At 42.7% G+C, this 25256-nt stretch overlaps 1 protein-coding gene across 1 annotated transcript; it reads right to left on the reverse strand.

Moving 5' to 3' along the window:
• Window positions 1-3966: 3966 nt before the first annotated feature.
• On the reverse strand, window positions 3967-13083 carry KBTBD8 (kelch repeat and BTB domain containing 8). Its single transcript, XM_033071964.1, has 4 exons — window positions 13002-13083; window positions 11541-11751; window positions 9813-10927; window positions 3967-7616 (listed from the first exon to the last, which is right to left on the reverse strand). The coding sequence occupies exons 1-4, from the start codon at window positions 13015-13017 to the stop codon at window positions 7153-7155; spliced, it is 1806 nt and encodes a 601-aa protein (XP_032927855.1). The 5' UTR covers window positions 13018-13083; the 3' UTR covers window positions 3967-7152.
• Between the last annotated feature and the right edge of the window lie 12173 nt (window positions 13084-25256).

Below are 25256 nucleotides of genomic sequence, written 5' to 3' on the forward strand. Positions count from 1 at the left end.
GCAAATTGCTGGAGCTTGGGGAGTATTGACAGGCAGCTCCATGCTTGTCTCCCCAGGCACCCACCATTAGTTCAGAGTCAGGGAGAGAATTCCAATTCTCTCTCCCACGTTCCTTGGGCTCATTGATCCTGTGGTCCAGCTCTTTCTGCATCACCAGTCATGGCTCCTACCAGTTATTCTCTCTAAAAATGTTTTACAGCCAGAAATATAACAAGCTTATCTGCTGCTTTTCCTTCTAAAATGAGTGAATCCTTAAAGGCAGTTACAGATGCTGTGGGGATTCATTTCAGAGTGTTGGAGGTGCATGTGGCCCTCTGTGCTGCACCCCATGGGAGGGCAGCAGGAGAATGCAACCACACCAGACCTAGAGACCATGGCAGACATTTATTCCTAAAGGTGTAGTGTTGGAAGAATGCTACTGTGAAAAAGGATGGCATTGCAAGAGGTGAAACTCCTTTAGCATTTCAGAAGAAATTAGCTTCTACACTTCCAAAGTTGTACTTTCTGTTTTGCTTGTGGATACTTCACAGCTCCCTTGGCACTGAGCCACATTAGACTGGTGCTTGACCAAATCGAAACATGGATTAGCCTTTGTTAGATATTGGCCCCCCTTCCATCTCTGGGTTAACAGCAATTACCTAATTTATAAAGGTTTTTGCTGATAGTTACTGGGCTGTGACCATTTCTAGTGCCCTTCAGACACAAAAGCAATTCATGCTATTGAGACTGCTCTTCAAAATCACTTTGGAAAATCTTGGACACCTCCCTTGTGGCTGAGACAGACAAAAGCAGCAGAAACTCTCCTTTACTATTTCACTGGCCTATGAAAAATTGAAATTTGAATGACTAATCCAATGGGTCTTTCTTCTTAACACTGGCTCTCCATATACCAATTTTGATATAAAATGTGGTATAACTTTTACTTAAGAAAAATAAAATGTAAATTTGCAGAGTAAAGACAATTTCAGTACTTAATTTATTGGCTGTTGGAGAAAGTTAATTTGCTATTCATCAAATATTCCTGGCCCTGAACTCTTCAGAATCTATAAAGAAATCTGTTACTGAAGGAATATGAACTGAATCAAACGAGAAGGTTTAAGGTAATTCAGAATTTATCTGCAAATCTCTTTCTGCAATTGATGTGCCACATACCATCTTGACTTCAAAATAATTAATCTAATGAAATTTAGAACTGAGTTTATATATAATAAAAAGTTAGATATGCATCATTAAATAAAAGGATCAAATCTGGCACAAAGTGAGCATACAGTTCTTACACTTGGACTGGACATTGATAGTTTTGTGTGACAGTGAGGACTGCAGAGCAGAGGTCACATGCAGATCTAAGGAGACATGGGAACACAGAGAGCATTCCTTAAAATAGGTACCTTTGGTACCATTTTGGTTGATGTTTTACAGGTATGTTATCACTGCCAGCACTCAGTGACACTTAAAGGTCTAAATAAGCACATACCATGTGTAAATTGTGGAGCTGACCTGTTAAAAGACAGCAGCTTGAGGTTATTTTGGGCACAACCTCCAGTCCTGTTAGCCTGGGGTGGCTTTGGGACCAGGCTCACAGCCAGAGAAAGGAGGGCAGAGGGGAAAGGGTGACACACTTGTGTGAATTACACAGAGGCCGTTCCATGCCGGGAAGGTCTCCCCATCACCCACAAAGAGTGGGGCATGATGCTTTATCTGTTTCCCTTTTGTTCCTCTTCAGGCAGATCTAGGCCTTCTTCACTCAAAGCTTGTGACATGCAGCAATTCACCTAGTCCTTCAAAAACAGCCAAACCCAGCCAAATTTCTCCAAGTGAGGATTTTTAGCATTTTTTCCATGAGGTTTTGTGTATGTGCTCGATCACTCTCACTGTCTGCTCACCACCCCCCAACTCCTCAGGTGGGGGCTGCTTTAAACTGTATTTGTTAGAGAGCAAAAGCTTTCAAAGATACAGGTATTTGTGTCCTACTGATTGGTTAAAATCCAAGCGACCCCCCCCATCAGCACCTTCTAAAAAGGAAAGCTGACAAACACCTTTGTTGCAATTCAAAAATTCCTCTTGGAGGGATGTTAGAAATCAGTTGGTTTTGCTGCTCTTACTTGTTAAGCAACTTGATCACATAATCTTTGTAAAAGTTAATAAATACCTGCTTCTTGCAGTGGAAATTTGCATTATTATTTTGTAAAACACAAAAACCAGCAGTGAGGCATGGAGACCTTAGTGAGATATTAAGAAATGGGGGAGGTTCCAGCTTTGTTGGTCCCACTCTTCCATCTTGGAGGCCCAGAGGAGAGAACATGTGCAAAGAGATAAGGAGAAAGCAGCAGCTGGATGGTTGTTTCCCCACCTATTGGCTGCACACGAGTGCCAAGCTGTGAGATACTCCCCCACCTGCAGCATGCACTGTACAGCTCTGGGGCACAAGCACAGTGCAAAACTTCATTTAAGTGATGCTGCTTTGTTTTAGGAGCTATGGAGGGGTTTGTGTGTTCCTGTCCTTCAGCAGACACTTCCAAAATAACATGACTCATTTTCAAAATGATGTCTGAAAGGAAAAGCATGCACAGCAAATAATTCCATCCACAACCTGTAGAGGGAAAGACTCTCTCGAGGGCTCAGCTACTTCTCTCTTCAAAAAAATACATTGGAATTTATTTCAGTATCCAAAGAAGGAAAATCCTTAGACACTTAAAAGAGTATAATCACTTGCAAACCTGTAGCTCCCCAGCTCCCTCAGTTAGCTGCGCACCCTCCTTGCACCTGAGCAGGTTAACCTGACCTTGCAAAATGATCTCATCCTCTTCTGTTATAGCACTGGCATTGTAACACAAGCCAGCATTGAAAGGATTTCACAAGAGCTGCACAGGAACTTGGGGCACTGGGGGACAATCCATGTTCTTGGCCATGACAGCAGAAATTAGGGAATCAAAGAGCACGGTTGAAACACTGCTGTCCCTTTCTTGTTCTGACCCTGCTTCCATCTCCTGCTTATGCAGGAACTGAAATCCTTTTTGAATCTTTTACCCAATTTCTTGTTCATCAAGTCACATCATTTTAGACCCTGAAGGAAGTGATCCTTTAATATCAACCTGCTCTCTTGGAGCCCTGTTCCCTGCAGGGCCTGTTTCAAGATCTCTCAAGAGGCTGCCTGGGGAAACCCTCATCCTCTGGTGCTCAGGTGGCTGCAGCAAACACCCACAGCAGGGCACAGCCAGACTGCCCTGTGAACAGAGCCCCTAAGTCTGGGCTCACTCATCACCCACCCCAATTCAGACTTTGATACATTCCAAGTGTTGCCTTCCCGGTCTCTTTCCCAAAAAGCACAGCTCTCCACAGCAGCACCCCAGCACAGCTCTGCAGCCACAGCGAGATCAGAGCCCTGGCACTGTGCACAGACACTGCCTGCAGAGCCTGCAACCTCAGCACTGTTCCAAACAAGAGAATTCCATGGTGCTTTCCCAGGCTGCCATGACAATCTCTGGAAGGGAACAAAAGCTCTCAAACAACTGGAATGTTCAAGCAGCTCTGCTAAGCACCATCGCTGCAGCAGAAGCCACAAGTAGTGCTGGAGCTTTGCTCTAAAAGGCAGGGGCCTCTAGTGCTGAGCTCTGCAGCAAGGGTGCTGGGGAATTCAGTGTGAAGGGGGCTGGGGCTTTCCCATAGAGAGTTCTCAGGCTGGAAAACCCCACTGGACACTCCTGCTGGGATGCCAGCTGCAGAAAAAGGCAAGGAGAAAGGGAAGGGAAAGACCACGTCACCTGGGTGTAAACAAATGAGAAGTGACACCTGAACAGGAATGAGACAAAAGAACAAAGCACCTTCCACCTTAAAAAAAAAAAAGACATTACACACAGGTGAGGAAAAAGTGCAGAAATAAAAGAACTGAACAAAAATACATCAGATTAATTTTCAGAAATTTACTAAAACACACACAGATTTGTCACAAAAACAGTTGAACTCCACTGTATTTCAACAATAGGTTTATTTTAAGAAACATAACATGACATTAAGTAAAAATGCAAAATTGTGCAATTATGGCAAAATGTTTAAAAATCCACACATTTGCCCTCATAGGACTACAGTACTTCTTACTAACATACCTGAGCACTGAATGTTGGATGCCACTTCTCAACAGCCTCGCAACCAGGGAGCTCTTGGATCTCTTGTAGAACATACACACACTGCATGTCTGGTGCACCAAAACTGCTTTGAGTTATTCTAAATTTCATTGATGGAAGCAAGTGGAAATTACAAAATGTTTCCTTCTACAGTAACTAATAATTTTGGAAGAGATTTACACTCACCTAAGTTCTTACAACACTAGAAATTCATTTCATAAAGGGAAATAAACGAATGAAAAACAATTCCAAATGAGCAAAATGTACAGATTACTGTTCAAATATTATCAGTACCTTTGGTGCAATTATTTTTTTTTTGTGCTGTGCAAGTTTACTTAAGCCTGACTCTAAAGCAAAACATTACCAGGAATCTGACTTTCAGCATAACGTAGAAGCATTTAAGAATTGGCAAAATGTCACAGCTACATTTACTGTCTCAACAAACTCCTCATGCAAAAGATTTAGTATATTCTACTCCCACAGCAAGTTCCAGGATTTAGCTTTCAACACATGACAGACTTGGATCACACCCTCAGTTTGAATGGTTAAACAGAATGGAGATCTTCGTACTTTAGTGCAGATAAACAAAATTAACAAACCTACTGCAGAATGAACCACAGCATATTGTACTTCTATACATCACATGACCAGTCAACTGCTAACTCAATCCTATTTCATAGTTTCAAGTAATATATTGAAATTTGTTCTACTAAATAAATATAGATTGTCAAAAAGCAGCAAGAAATCTTGTAAATATTCAACCAAGCTCAAAAAAAAAAAAAGAAACAAAGAAACAAGGGAAAAGTTACATAACACTTTGCAAAAAAAAAAAAAAAAAGAAAGGGTCTTACACACAAATGCAACACTGTTAGGGAGGGTGCTTCAGAAAGCTTGCAGCTAGAGGCCTACAACAGCACAAAGAGAGCTAGCCAAGGACTAAGGATCATTAATTAATTTAATTAGTTGTACTTTTCAGAAAACCCCTTCTTCTTGGCTATGCACATAGATCAAACGAAACAAAGAAGCAATACACCTCAACACTGTAGGAAAATGCAGTCTCAGCGAGAATTGCCAAATTCAGGAAGAAAAACAAAATGCAGGTGCTCGCATTGGAAGAAGAGTTTGGTGAATCTCTGGAAGATGAGGTATGTAATGCAAAGAGGCATTTTTATTTTGCTTTTCATTTCACAGTTTTTTTTTTTTTATTTGTTTTTGCCTCTCAAACATTTTGTGCAAGAATTAATAAATAGAACCAGGCAAGTATTTTCATGTATTAGGAAGATTCCATTTGGGATCAGGAAGACCACATAGTAAACAAACATCATCCAAATCCTCAGCCATGCCAGGGGGATAAACAATGAGCTAAATATTTGGCTGACTGAAGTATCAGCTGTTAAGCCAGATAATGGTAAGCACTTTCAGGCAGTGATGGCCAGGGCCATGTCAAGTTAACTGGTTTACTTAGGTCAACAGGAAAAGAACAGGAAAGAGTAAGATAACTTAAAACCCTGCAAAATTAGAGTAGTAAGAAACCTGGTAAATTACAGCTGATGCAAGTTTTAGGAGTCCTCTTTTCCCTTTTAAATCCAATTTTCACTACTGAAGTAGAGGCTGAACTTTGAATTTACTTTTTAAAAATAAGTTAAATGTTAAATATATAAAGAAAAGTGTTTCAGTATATTCCTATTCTGTATTTTCCCAAAGATTATTTAAGCCATGGATGCTTATTGTCAATTTTGCTTTCATACACACTGGATAATGCTGACAGCTCAGTAGTGCAATTTTTCACATTATGGATCAGAAGGAAATAGAAGATAGTTGGGGGCTTGACTGCAAAGAGAAAAGAAAAACAACTTGCAAAAAACCACACTTTTCCAAATCACCAGAGCACATGCCAACTCTGCACATAGCACTACTGTAGTGGAGACAGAATGAACACTCCACACAAAGAGAAAAAAAAAGAGAATCAGTATTATTAAGGCCATATCCTGTCACCATTCTGTGCAAGAACACCACTGCAGTAAAAATGTTATGTTAGAAAAGACAATCTGATGACAGGACAGGGCCTGAAGACAGACACACACTCCATGGAAAATAACAGGCTGTCTCAAACAGTAGCACAAGGCTGGCCCAGTTCAGACAAACAAGTATTAAAAATGTACTAGCACCATCAAATTTTGGGTTAAAGCCCTTTACGGGTGAAAAAAAAGGTTTTAATCAGTGTTTAAAAAAAAAAAAAAAGTTTTTACAGCACTATACCTATGTGGCAAAAAACAGGTGTTGGGTTTTTTTCCCCACTATCATTAAGCTCAATCTCAACAAAAATCCACAGACAGGAACTGGTACAACAAAATGAACAGGCCTCCATCCGGGGCAAAGGTACTCCACAATCCAATTCTGACTTGAGTTTTTCTCCCAAATTGCAGTGCACAAACAACATCACAAACATATTAGCAGACTTCAAAAACAGTACAAAAAAGAAGAGCTCATTATGAATCAAGATTTACCATTCCTCTATGTACTCTCAATCTATATTAGAAAAAAAAAAAAAAGCAACAAAACTTAGTGATATTGCCTCAAATTTTACCCGTATTAAAAAAAAAAACAAAAAAAGAAAAAGAAGAAAAGTCACTTCAACACATCTTGGACATCCTCAACAATTAATGCTAGATTTCCTTTCACTGTAGTGCATAGTTATCCTGGCTCTTCCACTTAATTTGCTTTTACCACAAAAAAAACCTTTAGTATGACATGATTAAGTGTTTACCAGAAAAAAAATGCTGATAATTGCACTTTGTAACCTCCTTCTCATTTCCCAGGAAAATATCAGTAAATATGAAACTGAACCAACAATTCCCTCCCCGGACTGCAACCTTTAAAGAGCACCCATCCCCATATACAAAAAACTGTCTGTTTCATCTTACAATAAATACTGACAGAATTTCTTTGTTTTCTTTTAAGACATGTTTTCTCTAGCATCAAATTACCACTGAAATCACTAAGGCCTGTTACTGAGAAAAAAAAAAAAAAATTAAATAACTTTCTGAAGACACTGTGGATACAATTTAGCAACAACACATTCAAAATGCCGGCCTAAATCCCAGAGCCTGTCTGGAGTCTCGTAGACTTTCTGCCATTGGTCGGTGACCTCGTCGTACTGGTAGAGTGAATTCTTCCTGCTGGTTCTGAAAACGTGCTCTTCAACAGTGACTTGAGTAGCTCTGACAAAGAGATGGAGTTTGTTTTTGAGGAGAACGAGTTTTATGTATGGGTTGATGGACTGGTCGCAGGGGAAGTCTTTTTTTCGAGTCCACTTGTTCTGCTCGATGTCGTAGGCCTCGACGGTGAACATGCGCTGATGGTTGCCGCACGTGCCAGCTATGTAATAGATGGAGTCGTTGTACACTGTGGCCAGGCCTTGGATCCTAGGCACAGTCATGGGCGTCAGGAACCCCCAGTAATCCTTCTGAGGGTCGTAGCAAAGGAAAAACTCCCCTGAAAAGAGAGAGGGAAAGGTAAAATGGAGCTCATGCTTTGTTTCCAGGCCAACAGTTCTGTGGCAATGAAGCTCTCGGGTTGTTCCACAGACAGAAACACCACATTTTCTAGAGCCTGGATCCCAAAACAAACACCCCAGCACCATCAACTGCTTTCCCTTTGCTGCTTTACAAAAATAATAGCACAACTAAAACCTACATTGAGTTTCTGTTTCAGCTGAAGCGTATCAGAAACACATTTCACACAGTTTCTAGGTATCCTTTATTACTTCTAAACCATGTTTATTAATTTGTGACAAAACCTTTCAAGATTTCAGTCTTGAAATGTCTGAAGTACATTTGTTTCACTCTTTAACATCTTCACAATGTGTCATCTGCAGGTGGGGAGTCTCACAATTATTTGCTCAGGTTTAGCAGCTTTCAAACCCTGAATTCTCTTGTACTACACACAGATGTGGAAGCTACTGGTATCAGGTGGTTACACATTTAGGCTGATTTGCTTTAAAGGAGGCCAGGTGAGAAGCTGCATGATGCTACTGATCCACAGTTAGGTCTGTGGTTAGGTTTTAGAACACCTCTCTCTGTGCTCAGTGCACAGAGCAGCAGCTACAGACTGCAGAGACAGGAAGTTCAGATGACCAAAAACTCATGCTCTTACATTTCATGAGAAGAACATGGATAAAGACCACCTTGACTTTTGTAAAGTCCAGTGGGAGAAAGGCCTGACATCTGCCAAATACTAGCATAATTCGAAACCTATATGATTTAACATGGATATCTTAGGAATTTTAACCAAGCTGTTGTGTGACCAAGCACCTCAAGTAAAACAAAGAATACAGAAGTGTGACAATGAAATTGGTGGAACAGAGTTTAAGAGATTAAGTCTTACAGATATTAATTTTAATTATTTAATATTAATTTGGATTATTAAGTTTTGTTCCACAGTGCAATCTCCTGTGACTAACACTTCCATTCCATAGGGATTTCACACTTTCATTGATTCTTATTGACTACTTCTGAGTTTTAGCTAGAAAAATTACTGAAAGTCAAGCTCTTTGTACTACAGCACAACTCAGTCAAGGTTTGTTCTAGCCACCCATAATACTACTCTTTAGAATTTGCTGGTTAGCACAGAAGTAGCTTTTTTATATGAGCAGTCAGTGGTCACTTAAAGCACCAAAGCACAGAATCAGTGTAGCTAAAAACAAAGTGCACTCTTATTCTATAGGTTACAATAACATCATTCAGCTTTCATCAGTTCTAAGAAATGTTAAAAGAACAAATGTTAAGTTCAGTATTCTTCCAGCATTCCTTTCTAACCACCTAAAGCAGACATCTGACTCAAGAGAGAGAGATTTAGAGAACTTTTTAGCACAGTAGAACTATTTAAGGCCACAACCAACCAGAGTCAAACATGATACAGAAACAATGGAAGAAAACTTCAAATCACATGGAAGATCACAAATGCAAAGTCAAGAAATGATGTTAATTTCTTCTGGTAAATAATAAGGATCTCTCTATCCTTTCTGTTCCCCATGGTCCAGCTTTGTATGGGAGTGACCCAAGAAGCAGCTGGTGTGCATCCAAGTCCCCAACTTGTGCAGGTGTTTAATGAGGTGGCCCTCAGCAAAACAAAACTGGGACACCTCCCCCCTTTCTTCTTTCTAATTTGGGCCTCTTACCCCAGTCTCAGCATTTTTCAGTGTGCACTGAATGTAAAGGCAGTACTGTAATTACTGACTAAAGAAACAGAGGTAACTAGTTCCTCAGAAACTTTCTAGTTTCTGAGATGACTTCAGAAAGCAGGGTAGGGCAGGAAATGAAGACTTAGAAGTTGTTAATCAACATTTACAAGTCACCAAGAATAAAGAATTTTCACAGCTTTAGCCAAGCAGAATGCAAAGTGCTTTTTCACAGGACAGTATCTTTTCCTCAACGTTGGTACATTTCACCCAGGTAAACATTTAATGAAGAATTTTCAGAGTTAAATTTAATACTGTATTGCTGACTCAGAATACCACCAAAATGTCATCTCTGCAATAACTCAGTACTACAACTTAGCGACACATTCCCAGGGCATGAGAATTCAAGCAGCAACTTCCCACCCTCCACCCAAAGGGTTTTCCCAAACAGCTTAAGAAAACACAGTCAGGATGCACAGCAGAACACCATAGAGGCAGCCAAACCACCTTACCCTGCAGAACATAGATGTTATCCTTATACTCCACAGCACTGTGGAACTCCATAGCTACCGGCATGGGACACACAGCAGTCCAGCAGTTCTCCCGGCTGTCATAGCACTCCACAGACTTGAGGGAGTTCCGCCCGTCTCCTTCATAAACTCTGCCCCCGATGGCATAGAGCTTCCCACAGCAGTGAACCAACTTGCAGCCTATCCTGGCCCGCAGCAGAGGAGCCTTGGGAATCCACCTATTGCCGGAGTGATCGTACATCCAAAAATCACTCTCCGCTCGGTGGTCGATGGAGACCTCGCTGCTGCTCGGCCTGTAACCACCCGCAATGTAAATATCATTGTCAGGGGACACGAGAATTCCCACCTCCCTCAAGTCATTTGGCGGCTTGCATAGTTTAAACACTCTCCCTGTGACCGAATCTAAACAAGGCACTGTTTGCTTCTTTCCTGAGTGTTTGTGGGCAGCATCAAAGCATATGATCATTTCGGAAGCGGTCATTCCAAGCCGTTGTGTGTAGCCGTTGGCACTGGGCTGTCCCTTTTGTACACAGCTTTTGGCCATCGCCTGTGCAAACACGGGAGGGATTTTCTCTAAAAACGTCTCATCCAGCAGAGGCATACGGATGCATTTGGCAAATATTTCTGGAAGGTGCACTTCTCTCTTATTTTGTTCATGCTCAAACCACCTTATAATGCTCTCATAAACGTGTTCTTCTTTATCCACATTTAAATCATCGCTGTTGAGGATACTTATCAGTTGGTCTTTTCTCAACTGAAGAAACTCTTGCTCTTTGGTGACACTCAGAAACTTCTTGCGAATGTAGTCTTGTGACCTGTCTTTGAGTTCCTGATGGCCATAGTGATCAGCAAAGATGAACACCCCGATGGAGTTCTGTGGGTCCAAATGACTGATCATGTATTTAGCACACTGGTCTTGTATGGAAGGGATCTGGAAGATACTGGCTGCAGTGAACAAAGCTTGAACGTTGGCCTCTGTCAGCACTACTCTGGAGGTATATGCATAGTTCAACACTAAATGCATCGACTCTGCTTCCACACCAACGATCCGAACTTCCTTCTGGGTGCTCTCGGTAAGGCCGCTCGTGAACATCGATCTGCAAAGCAAAAACACCCAGTAGTTTGTCTGCAATTAACCCCAGGCACAAAATTAAATACATTGTACAGCTAGTCCCAGTGTGTCTGAACCTCCATCAGCACAAACACATTCATCACAGGTGTTAAACTTTCCTGGTGGGGTACCTAAATTTGAGATAATTTCTGCATTTACTGAAAGAAAAGTGGAACTTCTTGCCTAATTGTCTCACTAACCCCAGGTTAAAATTCAATGAGTTTACAAGGAAAGCTCTTAATATATCCAAGTCTTTGCATTCAACTTCCAACAAGGTATTTCATATGCATACTCTAGCATGCTAAAATATGTAACTTGAAAAGAAAACAAGTCGTTTCAATGTGCTCTTATTGTATCTCATACCCTCAGAACCAGAGGCAGTTCTGCTTGGTTTAAAGTTGTGTGACATGAAACTTTCCTTTGAGAAACAGACACTGATAATTCATTGACTTTAAGAGAACAATAATCTTTACTTGGTAGTGCACTGTATTATCTATAAATACACAGAACTTATTTTCATTAAAAGAATTTTTTAAAAATCATACCTATACCAATATTCTATCTGCTTTGATCATCACTAGAACAATGCACAGTTGTACCTGAAATAAGGACTGATTGCAGCAAGAACATTCCTATGACAGGAGAATGTTTTCCCATGATCCACTTCCACCACAATGTCTGTCAGCTGTCCTTCATCATACATGGTCTTCAGCTGCTGGAGAATACTACAAGCATGGAAGGGGTCCATTCCACTGGTGACTTGGTTTGAGGGAGGAACTCCGTTCAGTGTTTGTGAAAACTGACTTGGTTCTACAAAGCAAAATTGAAACTTTTAACAGAAAACAACCAACAACAAAAAAAAAACCTCCAAAAAATTCATACATGTGCCAAAACCCCATGCATGACCAAGAATTATCACAAATTGATATTCCATACTTCCTCAGCATCATCCATCGACAGCAAGCCAAATATTGTCAAGGGAAAGCAAATATACGTCAATACTTTTTTCTCCCCTTTTCACAATGCACATGTCAGTTACCATTCAACTATAAAGTTTATACCCCTACAAACCATAAAGTTTATAGCCATTAAGGAAAACAATACAAATACTTCATACAACTGGGGAAAGAGGAAAGCACGTCAAGAAAAACAACACTTACTGGCCTGTAAACGAAAAGGGACAGAGAAATAAAATAAATCCCCAACCCACCCCACCATTACACAAGTCTGTATGTAAATATTTAACTTCACATTGAAACAGGAACTGGCTCCTGCCTTTCACAAGTAATGGTTGGGGCAGTGGCTCATAAAGAAACAGCCCTACAGTAAGTCTGCTGGACAACAAACTTAAACTCACATGAATTTGTACATACAGTTATGTGCTTTCTCTACAAATAATGCTGGATTATAATTTGAAATTTCTCAGGTGCAAAGGAGCTCATCTATCACCGTGGAAACGTATCTAGTAGAGCATATGCTGCTAAATAACATGTGATAAGCCTAATGAAGTAAATCCCAAAGTGAAAATTGAGCAATAGCCCAAGCACAAAAATCTGTTTCGCAATAGCACCAAAATTTTTACGCAACAACGACAACAAAGGAGAACTCAAAAGAAAAACATTAGGTGGCAAGGGCTGCAAATCAGGTAAAGCTGCTGACTGCAACAGAGTGCTTCCAACAAAATTTAGGCAACACAAAGGGGCAAAGAGGAGAGGGAGCACACCCATTTTTACAGAAGCCTTTCATCAACCCCGCTCCCCTCTCCCGGCTGCGCCCCCCTCCCACAGCAGGGGGGTCCCTCATGGGACAGCTCCTTCCACCCTAACACAGCACACTGCCACTGTGCCACACAGCCCCGCTCAGAGCCCTCCTGAGCCATCACCTCCCACACCCGAGCACCGCTGCCCCTCCCAGGAACCCCGAGCACCCCGAGCTCCCTCACACGGTGCTCCCCCCCGGCACAGGCCCGAACTCCCTCATCGCCACTCCCCCCCAGACACCCCTCAACACCCAGGCCCCGATACCCTTCACCAGGACCCCCCCTCTCGCCCCGCACCGACCTCCCAGCGCTGCCATCCTGGGCCCCGCTCGGGCAGCGGCTCCGGGGGCGGCCCGGCAGGAAATGTCACCGCGCCGCTTCCCTCGCTCACCGCCGGCCGCGCACCCCGCAGTACCAACAGCGCCGATTGGCCCCCGCCCCCGCCGCCCGCCGGGATATGTAGTGCGGGCTGGCCGCCTCCGGCGCGTGGGAGCCGCCGGGAGTTGTAGTCCCTGCGGAGCGGGGTGCTTGGGAGTTGTAGTTCTCCAGGGGAGGCGGGCCCTGCCGGTCGCGTAGCAACGAGGCGGCGGCACCGGCGGGCGAGCCGCCATTTTGGGGCCTCAGGCAGGGCCTTGTCCCAGCGGTTTGGAAGTTGTCCCCTCCTCTCAGGGACACCCTGCAGAAATGGCCTCTCCAGAGGAATAAATTACCCCCTCCACCCCCAATCCCTGCAGTTCTCCTGTCCACGCTGAGCTGTGGCTCCTGAGGAGAAGCCTCGCTCAGTGAGCGGAGGTGTCGCCCAGAGATGGCTGCCCAGTGAAATAAAAGGGCACTTGTTCATATAACACCCAGCAGAACTGCCACCAGTGTCACTGCTGAAAACCTGCAGGAGAGGGGCACAGGAATGCCTGTCTGCTTCCTAACGCTGCAAGGATGTGCTGAGGGGCAGGGAGGCCTCAGGATGTCAGGCCCATAGCTGTGCGAGGTTGAATTAACCTTTAATAGAAACCAGTAATCAGCCACTTGGTCTGAAGCTTGTTACACCAGGAATATTCTTAATTTTTCCAGGTTTTGGTAACCCCAGCACGCTGTGGGCAGTCAGATCAGCCCTGTCTGTCCTGCTGGATGACTGCAGCATGCAAGGGACCATTTTGTTGGCCCTGACCCTTAATATCACAAAGCACATTTCTCTATCCCAGAGCTCAAGTGCATGGTAATCACCAGGTTTTCCAGTTTTCTGCAGTAATCAGCCACTGGTTTCATTCTTGGGAACTGTGTCATTATCAGGTGTTTGCTGTGGAAGAGGTTTTGAGGTCTTTTGTTTGTGAAACGCCATTAACAAATAATTAAATAATGGAAGCATTGCAAAATTGCATGTATTTTTCCTGTTTTACACAAAATAGATTTAATATAGCTTCTACCTTGGAAATTTTGTTCAGGCAAAAAAAAATCAAAACCAATTTGAATAATATTTCTTAATTAATTTCCCATTAACTCTCAGAAATTAGTAGCCTGAGTACATGACCGCTTCTCTAAAGAAGGTGAATTTAAAGGCAGTGCCACCCCACTGGTTTTACTTTTGCTTGCAAGGCACAGCCTTCCCCTCACTCAGCAATTATCAGTGGTGTCCAGGCTGCTCCGATGATAATGCTGCACAACGCAGGAGTGATGGAGACTCTGATGAGGGAGGTGTAAAAGAAAATAGAACTTCACGTCTGCAAATCGATTCTGCAGTTTTCCAATTTCCCCATTCAGCAATGTGAAATTGTCCCTAGAAATCTAAAATGAAGGGATGGAGGATTCCTCTACTCTTACCCTTTAGCAAATGACATTGCCTGATACAGTTCATTTCCTTCAGTGTGGGTGTGTAGGCTGGGCTGGATTAGTGTTAAAATGCAGAAGCTAAAATGTAAAATGTTTTCTAATACAGATCCCACATTGAACTGGCACTTTGGAGCGTGAGCCTTTCTTGAAATAGCTTTCCTTTTGTATGGCTTTTGGTGAAGCAAGTGAATTGCCATACAAACAGGTTTAGATGTGCTTTAAGAGGCATCAGTAGCAGCACTTTTGCTAAGGCTGAAGCCTTTCTCAAGTGGAATAACACCATCACCCTGTACCCACCCTGGAAACCTCCATTAGCACTCCTGGGATGTAGCACTCCCAGAGAAGTCAGGGGATCTGGATTTTTCACCCAGTTCTGCATACTATTCCCTGGAACTCTGAAGAATGAGATGTGTTGCCTGTGCAAGCTGCTCTGAAATCCATGACAGTCACACACCACGTTAGAGCTTCATATAAATGGCTTTTGCATTACACACAAATATTTGAGCCTGTCCTTTCAGAAATTACAAGATGCTTAAAGAATTCCTTCTCCCTTCTGCTGCATCATTGGCTTTCTCCTGTCATTGTTTTGTCTGTGAAGTGATGAAGGCTCATATTTAAGTGTAGAAGTGAAAAATTGAGGTTTTAGCTTGATGCTGCCACAAATTTCTTCATGCTGCTGATCACATAATTTGATTTCATGAAATCAGGCTTCCCAGGAGACAATGGGGAGCTGTGAATAGATATATTTATGCAAATCTTTTTATCCTATAATAGTTTTTGATATGTATTTTAATATTTTTGGTGCCTTTTTTTGTGGTTCTGGCAGCAATGCACTGTAACCTCTTTTAGGATTTTGAAATAATTCAAAGTCCTTGTTATGAAGGGACTGGGATGCTGTCACCTGTGCTTTATTTTCACACCTAATTTATCATTCCTGGAGATTGAGCTTGAAAACACACTTAGTGGTGAAATTTTCCCATTTGATATTCTGAAGGTTCAGAATAAAAATGAAATTATGTCAACTGATAAGGAACACACAGTCTATGTCTGTCTTTTACAAGTGATTAGAGAGATTTGACTCCTTATAAACTCACAATTGGCACTGTGTTCTGGGATTCTTTCCTTCAGAATAAAAATGTCTTTGTCATGAGTTCAAGAGAGAAAAGAGGAAAGAGGAAAAGGAAAAAGTTTCAGGAGACAAAATAAAAACTTTTTCAGATATTTGAGAGCTTAGAAGATACCTATAAAAAGAGTTTGAGCAAACAATGAAGTTATTGAAAAGGTTTTCCTTTGTCATTGCACCTGCAGAAAAACTGGTTCATCTGGTTTCCTTCAGCACAGGGACAGAGAGAACATCACAGGTATGGAGTGGTTGGTTTGGGTGACCTGGAAGGAACCTGCCCCAGTGTTCTTGCTGCACAAGGGAGGGTGCACAGAGCACTTTTTGAACAAGCAGCTCTTACCACACAGTATTAGGTATGTAAGAAACTTCCTGTGTTTTCTCCCATCAGCAAAATGAAGATAAGAAATGCAACTGGATCAAAATTCAAAGAAAATGTGAACTGGAGTTTCAGGTTCAAAAGGGAACAGATTTTAATCCACATGAATATTTCCATTTTCATTTTGGCTATCATGTTTACTTTAAAGTTGTAGGAAGAGGTCACAGCATCCTGTTTTCCTTTTTTTCTTTGCCCTTTCTCTGTTTTTTTCACTGAAAAGAGGGAATTGTGAAAGGGAGGCCCAGCCTATCCCCACATGTGCCATATAGCCTGAAAAGAGAAAACCAAGGGCTACAGAAGCTCTCTGGTTTTTCATGACATTATGAATGGTGGCGTATTTCATGACTCTTGAGTTTAAACAAGCAAACAAAAATCCCACCAAAATAACCCCACAGTGATTTCCAGCAAAATTGTTTACCTATAAAATTTAAATACAAACTAGTAAAACCCCCCAGTATTACTTGCTAACTCCCAAATATGTCTCAATTACTATTTACAGTTCTTCAGTTATTTGCACCTGTTAATTTGCACTGTGACACTGTGAGAAGCAATAGAGCTGATGCAGCTCCAAAAACCCCTCATATTTTAATTGGAAAAATCATGGTATTCACTGTGGAACAATCTAACCTTGAAAAACAATCTTTTACTAGGCTGTCTTTAATGCATAAAACACTGCTCATTTTCTGCAATTCTGTCACCAAGGGGCACATTAATTTAGTTGCACAATAATTTAATACATCGATCCATTGATCGGAGCAGAGAGGTTTTTGTTTAGCGGCTCCAAGAAATCACACATTTCTTGCAGAATCCCTAAAAAGCCAGTTCTGGCTGCAGTTTAAGTAGGGGGAATTGCAGATCATGAGGGAAAGTTGCCCTTCAAAGCCGATCGATCCCGCCACACTGAGCACAGTGGGCGTTACATCAGCAGAGAGGGCAGGCTGGCAGGGGGCAATTAATGGGGCAGATCTGGGAGTGCTTCCCTGATTACCCCATGCCGGACACTGGGTTCAGCCCTGCTGAGCCAGCCTGGTAGAAACAAGAACCCTGATGAGATATGGCTCTGCTAATGTCAAGAAGTGCCACTTCCTAGCAGCAGGAGCAACTTTATTGAAACCATCTGTTGTTTTGGAAGACACATGTGCACTCACACACGTATTTCCTCCTCCCAAAGTCTTTAACCTTTCTCTTAAGACCGACTGAAATTGCAGAGCTAATCCCTTCTTAATCTCAGAATGACAGGCTCTGCTGTGGTCAGCAAGTCCCAGCAGCTGCTGCAAACCAGGGTGACTGGTGCCATTTAGGTGAGGTGACAGTGATGTATCCTGGAGCAGTCATTGCAGAACAAAACAGCCGTTCTTCCACTGTCAAAATAAAGTTTGGCAGGAGTGGTGTGTGAAAAAGAGAAGGCTGGGGTACCTGCACCAAGGCACGAACTTGGCACTCAGCTGGATCTCACTGCTCTATAAAACACAGGGAACAGGAAGAGGCTGAGTGAGTTTGGTTCCTCCTGAAAACCTCACCTGAAAGGGCACAGCCCTGTTCCAGCTTGCCAAGTCTCTAATCATCAGTTTTACACTGATCCTTCCTTAAGACACCAGAACCTTTAAGCTTTTCCTGGCTGTGTTAGAGGTGAGCATCACAGCCCAGTTTGCCAGCAGAAAATGTGGCACTACCAGAGCATCCTCTGACACTGAATTACCTCCAGCCTCTTTGCAAGTAAAGTACTTTTGTTGGTGTTTCATGCATATCTGCATGCTTCTTATTTCTTATTTCTTATTCCTAAAAATGGTGTTTAAAAGCACCATTTAAAAATAACCAGCTCCCAGTTCTTTGGAACAAACACTGCATATCAGACCTGGAATCTCCAAAATCCCTTTTGCCAGCAAACATGACCCATATCCCCCAGGCTTCTGGTCACTCTGTAAAACAAACCACACACAGATGTCAAATAATGCCCCATGCAGATCAGGAAAAGGTGTGTTTCTGTCCTTGTCTCCAGGATTTGAACAAGTAGTTCCATCTCATCTCCAAGCCCTTCTGGCTTCTCTCTACCTCCAGACAGCCCAGATCAAACAGACCCTTACAATGATGGAAGAGGTAAGAACAGAGAAGAGCAATGATGTCTTGCTGCCCCTTCCTTCCTCCATCCATTTGTGTTTCTGCCTGCATGTGTGTCACTGAAACTCTGCAGCTTGCATGGACAAACCCAGAGCAGCCTCCACAGAAATGTGTCACTGCTGGCCTGACCGGTGACAGCAAAGAGCTGGGACTTTAATGCACTTCTGGAGATGCAAACTCATCTTGCTGTGGTCAGAATGTGATTCAACTGTGGAAAAGGTGCAGCCCCTTCCTGAAGGGCACAGATGGACAGAAGAAGGTGAGAGCAAAAATGAAATGCCATTTCTGCCTGGAACAAGCCAAGAAAAGCAAGAGCAAACTAGTTTTCCTTCTTAATTGTGGGAGGCAGTGAAGCCAGAGGGATCTTTTAACGGAAAGTAAACTTGAATTAGTCAACACCATCCTGTACCCCTGGGCTATTCTGAAGTCATCACTCAGAGCTGGTGTGTTTTTGAGTTATTCCTCTCCTCAGTAACTTTTTTTCTTTTGCATTTTGAAGAATTTGAATATAAAACATACAATCCCCAGAGCTGCAATAGGAATGAATGTAGCATTCCCCTTCATCCTTTCAGCCTAAAGAAAACTGGAAGCTTAATACACTGGAGTTCTTTTTGTATCTCAGAAGTCCTGTAGCTTAAAAACAAACATCTCAGACCTCTAACTTTTAATGGCTATTTTTGAGTCAGTACTATCTGAAAATATGGGGCAGTGTGGTGTTACTCAGAATGCAGAAGGGTAACAACCAGAAACAATCTTAACATCCTGGAGAAGGTAATGGGTAGTGTGGCCATTTTGATCACAGAGGAAAGCCCCACATGGGGAAATAATTTTTCCCCACATAAGGGAATAATTTTAATATGGGGTATTCGTTTATTTGTTTGTAAATAATGAAATAATGGGTGTGTTACAGATACCCCAATAGTTTCCCTTATTTACTTTCCCCATCCAAATTCAGTTGCATAATTTATATTCTATGGAATATGATTGTATTCAATTTGGAATATTTGACTGTAAAACTTCAGTGCACATATTTCTGTTTATTGACAATTTTTACTTTCTCCTATGGTCAGTATCTTTATTACTGAATGGAGGGACATTGAGTTGAGGTCCAGAATGAATATGATAACTGGAAGTCAGACAGTAACTGGATTCCTAGAAATTATGTGCAAATACTGCATTAGAATATGCAAAAAGGAAGATGACTCTTCTGAAATCTAAAGCAGGAAGATGGATAGTGGGGTTTCCATCATTTGATCCTCATCACCCACAAATAAGGTCACACAGGTTTTGGTCACTCATTTTTTCCCAGGTGAGGCTGTGTGTGACTGCAGTCACCCAGCTTCAGCCTGACCCAGGGAGATCCCAGCAGCAGCAGAGCTGTGGTGATGCCAGCTGGGATCTGCCTCGGTGGCTTTAGGGTCCCTGGGCTTGTCACAGCACACCTGGCTACACTTCCCCACGTCCTGCCACTGCACCTCTCCAGCAGAGGAGCCCTTCCAAACTGAATTCTTTTCATTTCTCCTCCACAAGTCTGTCTTAATGATCCATGGGAGATAATCGCCAGTTTAAAAGGCCATTTGGAAAACTGCCTTTTTGAAAGTCCTGACACAGCACAGCTCTAAAGCCTGGAACTGTGTTCCACATACAGGAGGCCTTGAACTCTCTCGGGGCAGCCCACTTTCATATCCTCTTGGATGGAACACTTTCATATCCTCTGAGCTTATGTATTTCATGGTAATAAGCTGTGGGATTTAACTGTGCTGAGACAACATGCCTGCTCCCAACCTAGTAGAATAAAGAAGAGCTTTCCAAATAAAAATAGTTAAGATGAAATGGTTTATATTATACTTATTCCTGGCAGAGCATTCACTTTTTGCTGTTGGGTAGCAATGGGAAAGCTGTCCAAGGTTTCAATTCTGATGTTTTAAAAATTACACTGAATACCACTGTGTTGACTACTGAACATCCCTAGGGTATTTTAATAAACTGACATATAAATAAAAGTAGAAATTCATATATAAATATCTGTATTATCCTGCTGTAACATCCATTCATATTTAAACTTAATTATTTTGGTCTGCTACACAAGTTTAAGAGCAAACACTGAAGGCCACATTGGAATTGAAAATCAGGATTCTCATTTATTCATTTGCCCCAAGTCACATGCCAGGCAAGCACAGGCCATACAATTCCCGTAGGAAATCTGAGACAGTCACACTAAGGATCAGGAAGGCACCACCCTGGAGGATCCATCACAGCAACACCTGCACTTCTTTAAAGATTGTGCCTCCAGAGCTAAACCTGCTGATCAGCCAGAGAGCCAGGGCACAAACTGGTCTGGCTGGGCCAGCCTGTGTTCCCATGGGCTCCTTGTGAAATCTTCAGGGCTCTGCAGGCTCAGCCTTCCCTGCCCACACCTGGCTTGGGAAGGGCTCCTCCCTGGCTGGGAAATGACCTTTGTCTGCTGCTGCCACAAACAAACAGGAAGGGAAAGCCACATGAGGAGTCCTGGAACTGAAGGGCAGGGAAAAGGGAAAGAATGTCTTAATTCATTTTCAGATTTGTCATGCTTGCTTGTCATAGGCATGAAAAACTCTGAGTTTGGTTCTTTTTACTAATAGTAGCAATAGTAAGGGAAAGTAATTTTATTACTTCCTTCTTGCAGAGACTGTTCTCATTTCAAGATCTCAGGACAGTCCCTCTTAGTCACCACTCTTTTTACATTTCAAATCAGGGGAAATTAAAATTTTCATCAATTTGCCAAGGATGGCAATTGCACCTTGGGGACCTGGTAATAGGATGGTTAAGTGCCATTTTTTGCAGCCAGCATAACCACTCATCTAAAAGATTCTAATCTTTATAAATAAGGATTTTATAAATTCAGATCTGAATAAGGGTTCATCTTTTTATCATCAAAAAAAAATTAAACTTGGTTCTGTCATAGTCGATATAAATGTCCCTTGGAGGCAAAGGAAATGCTGGGAGAAAATTCCCTATAAGCCAGACATTTCTCCACAGAGTAGTGGAAATGAAACCTGGGACAGAATTTAATTCTTTCAGTGACTGAAATATCAACAGTTGGGAAAGCAAAAGCATTTACTTGTTGAGAGGGGCTCCTGTGTGCTAATGGTGGAAGTCTTTTATGTCTTCCTGAATTTATATGCAGACTATTGATCCTGGCATTGCAGCTTTTATGTCAGGAGTAATGGACCAGAGCATACACATATTAAACATAATATACATAATTTGGGCATATATGGAATCCATTATGTATTGGATCTATTTTCCATGAAATATATAGGCCTGTCATTCACCTAAACAGAGATAGACCTGGAATTAGATACAACACACATTCTTAAGTGTAAAGCATCTGTTTCAACTAATATATTAAAGCCTTTACCTTGGAGCCAGGGGCCAGGCTCAGCTCCTGCCTCATTGTTCTCCTCTCGAGCTGAAATGTGGGATTAGTTCCACTCCCTGAATTCAATGCATAGCTAAGCTTACCTGATGTGACTTGAGGACAGCTCCTCAGCAGGGAGGTTTGAAACCTGATAGTGGAGCAGGAGCAGAGGAACTCCCCAGCGTGTGAAAGCAGAGCTGCCACCCAGCCTGGGCTCGGCTGGGAGCTGAGCCCTGCTCCTGGCAGCCACACACACCAGAGCAGGAGCAGCTCCAGGAGAAGAGGCTGGAACAGAATCACTGAGGGAAGGAGGAGAAACTCAGTGTCAGCCTTTTGGAAAATTAGCTGGGTTGGAAAGTTCAAATCGCGAAGTTTGGGATTTAACACAGAAGTCTCTTCCAAAAGCTCTTTGTTTTTTTCAAGAGCATCCCGGTTTTCTTTCTTAAATGTTACAGCATAGAGAGGAAAACAAAGGAATTAGCAGTGGCAAAAAGGAGATGAGCCAACTCTGAGTGCCAGAGGAAGGTGTGAATGTCACACCACAGCGCTCCACACTCAACAGCTGTGCCCATGTCCTGATTTCTGCCACCTCATCCCTGCCAGACCTTACCTGGTGTGGCAGATGAAAATTCTGAGTGAAAGGAAGAGCACAGGAAATAAAGAGAACACACACACACCAGTGGGGAGCAGAGATGCCTTGCAGAGACAGGGAAGTTGTGTCCTTAGCAGTGATCTCACTCCAATCTCTGCTTCCCCAAATCTGCCCACAGAGCGCTGCACATATCAGCATTTCTCTGTGAAATCTGCCAGCACCACAGCCCCAACACTCTCCTCTCAGTGACACTCCTGCCAGCAGGACTTGGCTGCTGCTGCATGCCAGTGATTTCAGTTTGCTCAGACACAAAGGGCTGATCCACAGACAAAGGGGCTGTTGTCACCAGTTTAGTGGCGTCTGGGTCAGGAGCAGCTCCCAGACAAGAGGCCAGGACAGTGGGTGCCTGCTGTCATCACCCAGCAGGCAGTGTATGGCACTGGGTTACCTGTGCTAGGCTCTTTCCATGAGGAATACAGGGTGGATGCTTATTGGCATCACTAATTCAAATTTTCACTTTTAATTTACACAAAAAACCAAAACCAACAAAACTAAAAAACCAAAGACTGCTCTGCATGACCCTAAGGTGGAAAAAAAGAAAACACACCCCAACCCTGTATTTGCCTGGCATTTCCCCCTCACTTTGCTCTGAGCCAGACCCTTGACTTTTAGCTCCCTTTTGTTGATTTTGAGGCTGAGTATTTCTGAGCTGCAACTGTGCAGCTCAGCATCACTTCAGAACCTAACAGAGCTTTGCTGGTTTACAGCAGTGGAGCATCTTTAATCGAGGAAAAAGCTCAGGAGAACAGCAGCATGTAATGAATGCAGTCCAATTTCCAACCAGCAATATTCATTTCAAGGCCAGGATCTTTCAGCCTCCCTGCACTGCCACACATTACCTGCCAAACCTTCCCACACTTGTGGACTGGAACAATACCAGAAATGTTGATTAGAGTTAGTCAGTAAATAACATAGGATGAAAACAAATTAGGTCGTAAAAGGACCCTTGAGAAATTAGGAAAAAAGCTCTCTGGCTTTTCAGCTTATTCATGATTTACCAGAAAGTTGTATAATGTAGCAGGCCTAAGAGCTAGCTAAAATACTTCTAAGACCAAAATATCCCAATTTGAATTGGTATGGTACCTACTGAAAGCCTGGGGAAGTGTTTAAAGTAAGTTAAAAAGAAAACTGACACTCTCCCTTCCCCCCACCCCAAACCTTTGATTAAAAAAAAAAAAAGGCAACAAAAATGCTAATCTTCTGTGGTTAAGCAGAAAGGCTTAAGAAGTGGCTGACAAACAACATGAATTATTCAGGGACAGGGTTACTGCTATTCCATACACATTGCTCCAGGATGCCAGTGCAAAGCCACACAAGCACAATAATTTCTACGAGTGTTACAGTGATAAAATAGTTTAGAGTAACCTCCTGTAATTGCATCAACATAATATAGCCTTTAATGCTCCATAAAAGAGTCTCTAAAAATGAAGGGCCTGATCCCAGCCTAAATTGAACAAGTTTTATGTATTATGGGACTTCAGGAGGGCAAATACTCCACTGTGCTGGATGGGTACAGTCAGAGCAGTCCCATTCTTCCATCTGTTACCACGACTCAAATTTAGAGTTTCCATGTTCATAATCATTGCCATCTTCCCTAAGCCCACAAGAAACCTTGTCCTGCTGCAGGCTGCAGCCACCACATCTCTGTGTGCACAGGTACAATTCTTCAGCAAGAAAAGGGGAGGAGGAGCAGGCAGTGCAGTTTTAGAGATGAATGACCAGAGCAGTGCCCAGACCCCAAAGCACAGGAGGGACCCTGTGTGAGACACTCCCTGCAGGGTTTGGAGGAGGCATTAAGAGCCTCCACAGCCTCTGTTGGCCCAGCTCAGCAGCTGGGGGTCCTGCTGAGAAGCACTGGGACACCTTTGTCCCCATTGTCTCTTACTTTGTGCCTCACCTGCAGCTCTGCAAACCCTTTGCCCTGCTGCCCCCAGAGCTCATTAAGGAAACGAGTTGAGGAGAATCAGAATAAGGGACTTACTCATGAGCTGTTCTGAAGGGGACTGTACATGACCCAGCATCTCCAAAGCACAAAGCAGGGCCAAGTCTGTGAATATATCTCTGACCAAACACCTACAGAACCAAAGGCCAGTCAGAACCATACCTGCAGTCCTGCTAAGGAGCCCCTCAGCCCAGAAAGAGCCTTTATTGCCACTCATATCTGTGACTGGACTGTCAGCTTGGTGCTGGTGTCACAAGGAAAATCATCTGATGCTGCAGCACATCAGGTTGGTGAGGAAGCCAATGTGGTTGCAAGCAGTGCTGTTGACTGCACAGCTGTATGCAATGATTTGTCTTCTGTCAGTGGGTTTTGGAAGAGGTTGGAAAGCAGAAAAACAGTCACAGAGAAGCTCAGTTACAAGAAAACCAAAGGTAAAGCTTCCAATTAAACACATAGCAGTCAAGTTAAAATTATAGGTGACAATTACTGTAACTTGATTAGGCACAATAGCAAATTCACTTCCCTAAATCACTTTCACAACTCTCCTAGGAGGTCTGAAAGATGTAGTATATGAGGTTCATTTAATTTCTAATGTAGTAATTATCACTACTGAAAAAAAAATAGCGGTGACAGACCCAGGAAATAAATTTAGCACTTGAGGTTTTAATAAAATTTTTATGTGCAACCCCGTTGCTTAGAAATTGTTTAATCAATCTTATCTGGTTCACAGACTTTCTGCTGAGCTTTTGCTTCATGTTATTACAAGGCAATATGCTGCAGCACCTTCTCAGCATCCCAAGTTACAAAGCCACAACGCTGTTGTATCCAAAGCCAGTGCAAGCTCCTCTTCCAGTTGTGGGCACCCACAGTTTTGTTCATGTGCCACCAGTTTTTTTTTCAGGTTGTAGAGCTGGTTTAAGAGCTGGGAACTCCGGAGTAGGGTCCAGTCCACTCTGCCTGGTGCTGGAAGGGGTCTCTGCTCTGGATGATCAGAGGTATCTAGTGAGCTAAATCAGGTTTTCAAGTGTGTAGAGACACTGCCAGGCCTGTCTGGAGGGGCTTTTTGTTCCATACTGTGATGCAGCACCTGGAGAGGAATCCATCCCAGCCTCTGTGGCCCC

The sequence above is a fragment of the Catharus ustulatus genome, chromosome 13 (genome assembly GCF_009819885.2).
Source record: "Catharus ustulatus isolate bCatUst1 chromosome 13, bCatUst1.pri.v2, whole genome shotgun sequence".
Classification (NCBI taxonomy): Eukaryota; Metazoa; Chordata; class Aves; order Passeriformes; family Turdidae; genus Catharus; species Catharus ustulatus.